Raw genomic sequence first — 8,169 nt, 5'->3', positions numbered from 1 at the left:
CTAAATAAATTATTTTCTTGCAATTGCTACGTTCACCTGGTTGTGATGCTTTTAAGGGGTAACTTGGGAGTACATCACAATGCCAATCTCCTTTACTTTCAGGGAGGCGCTTACACACCTCCATTGACAACAGCATTGCTGCTTATATGGCAGATCCCTTCACATCACAGGCTCTGTCAGTCCTTTTCACAGTGTCACCTGAGTCTTTTGATTCAGTTACTGAAGACCATGACAAAGCTTTGGCTCTGAGTTGAGGCAGAACAGATGAAGAACAGGAAAAGAGTAGTTTTTCATTTTGTTTACAGGATTGAGGCACGCACAGGTTAAAGGAATTACTCTGAAGTCATGCAGGAAATCTTTGGCAAAATGGGGAACCTTGTTGGTCTCAAACCTGATCTACACAGAAGGATTCAATGATGCAAATACACCACCAGCTGAGCTCCATCAGAGGTTGTTCCCAGGACAGAGGCAGCATGTGCAATGTTGCCTTTTCTCTGAGAAATTTTAAAATATTTGATGTTTTTAGAAGGTTTTTTTTCTAGAATAAAGTCTTTCCACTGTTAGTAATTAACTGGTATTTGCAACTACCCAGTCTCAGCACATGGAGAGGAAACAATGCTGAGGCTTACTATGACTATGTTTGAAAGTTAACTAAAGATGTCTCCTGTTTTACATTATTTTTTCATTGTAGTATCAATATCAGTAAGTAAAAAAAAGATAGGTGCTAAAATTAGCTTCTTATTTCTTTTGACTTACATTTGTACATTTCAAAAAAGCAGAGAAAGCCTTTTCCCAGCACTTAAATGCACTCAGAAAAATGTTTCAACACTGAGTAAGTAAATACTTGAATTTGAAAACTAATAAATTGGAATCAGGAAGTCCTTTAAAAGTTTCTTAAAGGCTGTTTAGAATTTTTACATATCTTCTAATAGGATATGAAGGTTATTTTGAATTACACTTACTGTGTACCAGGCAGTTTCCTTAGAAGCTGTATGTGCTTCTGATGCACAAACTGTCCAGTAGAACTAAGTAAATAAGGGCCTGCTTTCACCTTGGGCTGATAAAATCCTTCTGTGTTTCAAGACTTTAGAGATAATTGTGTCAGAATGGGTAAGTACTTATGAATTTGTACGTTTCTATTTGCTGGGTGGATAACTTTCAAAATTATTAATATCATCAATGTTTTTATTAATAAAGTGTAACCGACCTAACAGGTTTTTTGTGTGTTTTTATTTTTATTTCTCTAGCCTCCAAAACTCTTATAAATAGCATGCTACGGGACCCTTCTCAGATTCCAGATGGAGTGCTAGCAAATCAAGTCTATCAGGTATTAATCACACTTGTTTTGTTTGGTTTGGGTTTTTTTTTTTCCTGTGGCAATTCTGTTATCTGCCTAGCAGAGTAAAAGATTTTAAACCTCATTTAATTACTGTCATCATAAACTATCAGTGAGGTCAGAGTGCACTATAAATGGCAGTGCAATATTTGTGAGAGGAGCATTTCACTTTTTAATAGCTTGCTTTTATAGTGAATAAAAGCATGCAGTTTTTGTTTTCTGTGATTAAATCTGAACAGCATCTGATAGCCTTTTTGAGGAAAAGTAATTACTGTTTTTAAGATACTCTTTAACTATAATGGTTTTTTAGTTGCCCATCAGTATACTACTTCTCTTATTTGTCTGCAGTGTACTGTGAATGACTGTTGTTATGGACCGCTGGTGGACTGCATCAAACAGTATCCTTTCCCATAAAATTTTAGGTGCTCAATTGATGAGCTTAGACTGTGTGGAAGAGATGTGTCTAGCTTTAACCTGACATAAAGTTCTGCTTCACAAAACACATTTCATACTCCTCTCTTTTACATTCAGTCAGCTGGAGGGTCACTGCGGAGCTTTCTCTTAGCTAACAAAAATCAGATGGACCATGGGAAGATGTCAGTTTGCTGGTTACACATCCGTATATATGCCTGATTGAATGTCTGTGGTTCTGATTAGTTGAAATGCATATCTGGTTTTTGCTTAAGACTAAGTGACCATGCTTTGAGTGGTGGAGTTGGACTAGATGATCTCTTGGAGAAACCTTCCAAACTCAGTTATTCTGTGATGAAATTAATAAGTTTCATACATAGTGTTCAACATTATGGCTTTACTTTGTTATGAATGTGAGTTTTAACTGAAGTGATTGACTGCTTAGTATTTTTAAACCCCTATCCAATATAATTCTTTTATGTTCTCTTCTTCTTAAATGAGATTTAGCTGTAGTAAAAAAACTTATATATCCTGAATTTTCAGGGATTTTTTTTGTAGTGTTGAAACAGTTAATTAGACAGCCATACACTGTGTACACTGAGGGAACTCCATGTAGCACTGTGTTCCAGACTAAGATTATAATTTGGTAGGAGTGATCACTAAGAACCCAAATCTATTTTAATAAAATCCTGCAGGAGCAGCTCTTCTGTTTCAATCTGTGGTCAAAGGGAAACTTTCAAAATCATGGCCTGCTATCGCTGAGCAGGCTAGTAAAGCAGCTCCTTCCCAAGTCCTAGAGAATCCTTGCATAAATCTCTGCATGCAGTTTGGGGGAAAATCTTGGTTTCACTGTACAGGTGCAAGATAGGAAAGCTACAGTGATGTTTAGTTATTAATGAAAAACAGTACTTTCTGTAGTTGTGATTCACATGATTGTCACTCCTTAAAAATACTTACTTTCTGCTAGAAACACTTGTGTCTACTACAGCCTCAGCCCTATCCCCATTAATTTTAACAGCAGCAGGATAGAGTTCTAATTGTCTTTGTATTTTGTGCTTTTAATTGTAATTTTAAATATTCATTGAGATTATCTTCACGATTAAACAAAGTGCTCTGAAAGTGGATTAATCTAATAAGCCACACATTTTAAAGGATTATTGATCATTGGTTTTCATATCCAGAATTTTAAGATTAATACTCTGTGGATGAGCAATCTGGCTGTAGTCTTACAAAAATGCCAAGTTTAAAAATAACAAAGACACATATGTAGAATTATGAACCATTTTTAAGACTTATTTGCCTGCAGTCTAGAAAAGATTTTTATATCCTACTCATATTTGGCTCAAATCAGTTGTTGAATATGCAGTGACATCAATGAGAATAATGAGGAGTTTTTCAATTCCATTTTGGTACAAAAAAGTTAAATACTAAACTGTGTGAGTGCATTACTGTAAGTATGTTGCTGAATTAGATGTTAATTTTGAGGTGCATAAAATAGTTAAAAATCAATTTAAAGTTAAGGTTTTAAAAGCATAATGTCTTCTGAAGGATTGCATATTGATTTTAAATATAACTATCTAATTGTATATGCATGGACCAAAGTATGAAGTCAACCTCTTTGTAAATGCCAAGAGGCTATTTTTCAGTAATAGTTCAGATGCTTACGGGAAACTAGGCTGCTAGATTGCATGAGTAGAAAATGGCTTGTGATGTTATTTACAAGTTTTGCCCCATGGTCATTGCCATACATCAATAACAGGTATTATTATAGACTAAGTGTTTTTGCTTATGGTGCATTGTAAATTCTGTTTGCAGTATTATTCTTACCTTTTTGCCATTCTACATTTGTCCCTTTTGTTCTGAAATTGCTAGTAGAGGTTACATGATACATCGTTTCAATTTATATAAGATGTATATACATATGAAGTGATTCCATAGAATTATTTTTTTGCTGTTCAGTAAGAAGGGTTCATATCAGTTAATTACTTCACTGTAATAGTAGGATGATCTGTAGTTTAAGTTTTAAGAAGTGATTTTAAACAGAGTTTGGAGCTTAACTGCTTTTAACATAAGATCTTTTATTGTATTGTTCTGTAGGATTCTTCTTAAAAGCTTCCAGGGTAGAACTTTGACCTCCAAGAGGATATATTAAAAATGTTTAATATGGTGATTTTTTTACATATTCCAAGGAACCAAGGAATAGCACATTGGATCAACAGGCTGGCAATGAAGTGAAAAGGACTTCACTATAAAGTATGATTTCATTTTTCCCTGACATTAGTTCATGCTTCTGAAAAATCAATTAAAAGGATGGGTTTTTTACAGTAAGATGTTTCAGATTAAGGTAGTACCTATCAATTTCAAAATATAAAGAAAGAAAGCCAGTTTGTTTCATCCTTAGCTGGATTGGAGAATTGGTTACTTGTCAGTAAAGTGCAACTTTAAAGATATTTTACTGCAGGTTTTAGGATCACACTTTCTTTTATATTTAGAAGAATAAACAGTAAAGAAAAAATGGAAATACCGCCCTTAAATATTCTGAATAAATATGGTCAAATGGGTCTTAATTCTATGAAGTGTGTGCTGTTGGTACAGTAATCTGATTTTTGCAAAGTTGTGTATGCTTCTAAAAATTGCTATAAGGATTTTCAAAACTTAGAGTTCATATCACTTGGCACTTCTGAAATGCAGATGAAGACAAATAAATTCTACTTTTGATGTTCCTATGGAGTTGCTTCTTTTTCAAAATAATCTTCCATTTCTTAACCTAAAGCTATCAGCGCTATTGGGCATGAGCACGAAGTCTTGCTGCGAGAAATGCTTTTGGAAAAAAATCTCTCTTTCATAGGTAAGAGTCTGTAGTAGAGACTATCCAGTGAGGTCTTAACTTCAGAGATGTTGGTAACTGTTTACCTGGGACAAAATTCAGCCCAAATGCTCCTTTTATTAGGTAGGAAAGGAAGAGTAAAATATGACTGATGCTATATATGTTATCTTTTATTGATTTAGAACTGAGCAGGAACTCAGTTACCTAATACCCTATATATACAGCACATGCACAGGCTTGCAATTAATATTTTATAGAATAAGTAGTTGAAAAAAGTGCTTTAATATCTGCTGCAGTATTACTTTTGGTGTCATGAGATATTAGCCATAATCCAGGCCTTATGAGATTTAGGAAGAAGCATATGAAATATTAGCTTCGGGATGCTTTATGTATTAAAGAACTGCTAGAAGATTCACTCATGTACCTTGCTGTGCAGTTTCTGCTGAATTTTTGCCCCCTGCTTCCCAATTAATGCAATTACTCTTTTTTATACTCCCAATTTCTAAAGTTATTTTAAGGATTAATTAGTTAGGAAGTTACTTTTCTTTTTTTTTTTTTTTTAGCCTGCAGTATGTTTCTTTTACATGAGTGCCATTGAAACTAAGATTAATGTTCAAAGTATCCAGTCTGTAAATGTGATCACAAAAAATGACCTCTTAAATCTTGGATTCCTTATGTGATGAGATGACAGTGAAGTGAAATGCTCTCTTCTGTTAATGGTTGAGCATTGTAGTAAATTTGTGTGAGTTTTGCTGGGTTTACCTGGAGCTATGATCTCTTCTCAAGCTATATCAGGTTAAGATTTTGTAAACCCTAAACAAATTTAAGAAGTTAGACGGCATTATTAAGCTTTTTAAGAGATTTGTCCATATGATTGAGAAGCAGAATTAGTGTACTTTTTTATTTTAGACAAAAGTGAAAAAAGGACAGGATTAACTATCACATACAAGCTTGCAAATGACACTATGAAAATAAGAAGAGGCAGATTTTCTTATTTGACTGTAAGAGCATAGATACAGGTAATAGGCTTAAGCTGTAATTGCAGAGATGATGGTTAAAAAAACAAGATAAAATACCAAACAGTTCTAGGAAAAATAAGTGTAAAACAAACTGCCAGGAAAGGTTGTAGAATCACCTTCAATGAAAAATTCAAGGTTGGATTTGACACTGATCTATCAAAGCTGGTAATGAAATCAATTCCCTCTCAATATAAGGGAATGGACTGGATGACTCACTAAGGGATCCTCAACCCAATGAATTATCATTTTATTCAGCTTGTGTAAGCTTAAGCAGTGTAAAAATCACATTTAAATTTTACTGTTTCATGACTTTGGATAAGCATCAATTTTTTTTTTTTTAGAAATTAGCTCCAAGAAATTTGTGCCATCAAATTAAAACATCTAGAATGCGTTAACTTGTTAGAATATGAAGATGGAAATGAGAGAGCTTAGTTTGTTGTTCACATTTTATATATAGTGAAGTATTGTTTAGTCGTGATATGTTAAGATTTGTACGTATTATGTCTGTATGTATTTCAGGTTTTGGAAAATGTTTTTAATGTTTTTTAAGAATATCCCAAATGTGTTTGGGATATTCTTAAACAAAAAACTTTCCCAAGTATCTGAAAGATGAACCCTACCAAGTCCCTTGCAATACAACCTTTCCTTTCCAAAAAACTAGTTCCAAAACTGCTTGAAGAAAACACCATAAAAACAGAAGAGATGCCAGTATTTCCCATAGGTATAAAAATTCAGGCTTTGTTGCATAATATTTCATTCCTGTTTTGAAGAAGGCTTACGATTTACATGACTTATGGCTTGTAATTCCATTACTTTTTAACATGTTTCAAACAAACAGAAATTTTGCAGTTCCCATATTAGTGTACTATTCCTGTACTGCTTCAAGAATATTCAGGGGGTTTGTATCAGATGTGTTCACCTGAGCAACAGAGAGTCTAGTACAGGAGAGGAAAGTACAAAGGACACAGGGAATGTCATGTGCCTTAGTATAGTCTTGGAGCATGAAGAAGCTTTTTAGGTTCTGGACAGAATTTGTCTATTTCTAGAGCAGTTGGCTTTCAAAGCCTACAGATCAGAAGTAACACCTTCAGGGTCACCCTGGAATTGACTGGATACCTATACACACTAAGAGGGGTTACATTTTATTAATCCACTCTTCATAAGAAGTGCTTCATATACCATGTCCTCTCTTCAGCAAAAACACAGCTCTCCAGTCTTTTTCACTTGGCCTGAGATTAAAGTGATCAATAGAAGCATTTTTTCAAAACAGGCTCACAGTTTCACATGCCATACTGAATGCCAGGAGCTTCTAAGTTCTGTATAGGACTTTTATTTTTGTATCTTTACCATGAATATGGTAGGAAAGCTTTTAGATATATGGGGAGGTATTGAGCTTTATCCTCCTTTGGTTCCCACCAGTGGATATAAATCATGAAATCTGATCAGTGTTTTCTGCTGTAATCTTAAATTTGCCATTGTAGCTCATTCATTCATCAGCAGAGGAGGGCTAGTATAAGAACAATGATGTGTTAAATGGTTCTGATTGAGTGTGACATTATGGTAAAGATGAAGCTGCAATTTTGTTGAAAATCTAAATTAATGGGGTATCTGTTGACAAACTACTTATTAGGGCTGTTTCCACACAATTTTCAGACCTGAGGATTTATAAATGTAACTGTCAAAACTGCTGTGGGCTGGCTTTTAAGCAGTTACTGAATTATTTTTTAATCCAGGCTGGAGTTTAAATATCTTTTGAGGTGCAGAATGCTGCCTCTGTAGTTGCTGGACCAATGTGAAACATACCTGGGCTAAAATGCTAGTATTTCTTTTTGATGGTTTTGATGGTTCAAAACAAAAATTTTATGTTGATTGTGAGGAGTTTCAATAATTATTTCTTTCCCAGAGTTATAAAGTTTCAAAACACTTGGAGAAATTGTAATGCAAAGTTCTGTTTCTGCACATGATAGATACATCAATAATAAACATGGTTTTTTATGTTTTCCAATGTTAATCACAGTATGGAATGCTAGGAGAAACCACATGAAGACATTTAGAACCAGATATAAAACAAGAAACATGTTCTTTTCCAAGCCATGAATTAGTATGAAAAGATTTTAAAAGTAATTGGGCACCCTTGAAAAAATAATCTGCTGAAGAATATTAAAAGTAATGCTGATGCAGATTCCGTTACAGAGACCTGCCACGTTGGCCTATGAAACACGTATTTACCTCTCTTTTGGTTTTCAGTAAGTTTTTTTAAGGTGCATTTCCCTTATTTTGTGGTACTAGCATTTGTTAGATGTGAAAGAAAAGACTGACCTTTCCATTGCTATTACTCTTAAATGAAAAAAATTTCAGCTGGGACATCCTATTGTCTATGCTAGATGATTTTAAACAAATAAGAGCAGGTTGCAATTAACTAAATTTGGATAAAATTGTTTTGTTGGCTTTTTAAAATAAGGATTAAAAGATTATGGAGCACATTAATTCATTTTTATATTATGGCATAAAACTTTCTGTTCAGAGGTTCAGTTAAATTAGAACCTTCTTGATCTTAACATCATTTGTCTGTATAC

At 34.0% G+C, this 8,169-nt stretch overlaps 1 protein-coding gene across 4 annotated transcripts in view; it reads left to right on the top strand.

The window, feature by feature from the left end:
• CDIN1 (CDAN1 interacting nuclease 1) overlaps positions 1 to 8,169 on the top strand; it is a 123,617-nt gene that overhangs the window by 50,330 nt on the left and 65,118 nt on the right. For all 4 annotated transcript variants that reach the window (XM_059849813.1, XM_059849816.1, XM_059849815.1 and 1 more), the window contains 3 exons: positions 1,248 to 1,327; positions 1,685 to 1,734; positions 4,528 to 4,595. In XM_059849813.1, the coding sequence (XP_059705796.1) occupies positions 1,248 to 1,327; positions 1,685 to 1,734; positions 4,528 to 4,595 (198 nt within the window). The remainder of the gene's footprint in view (positions 1 to 1,247; positions 1,328 to 1,684; positions 1,735 to 4,527; positions 4,596 to 8,169) is intronic.

This window comes from Haemorhous mexicanus, chromosome 6 (assembly GCF_027477595.1).
Source record: "Haemorhous mexicanus isolate bHaeMex1 chromosome 6, bHaeMex1.pri, whole genome shotgun sequence".
Taxonomy (NCBI): domain Eukaryota; kingdom Metazoa; phylum Chordata; class Aves; order Passeriformes; family Fringillidae; genus Haemorhous; species Haemorhous mexicanus.
This window is presented reverse-complemented; position numbering and strand designations above follow the sequence as displayed.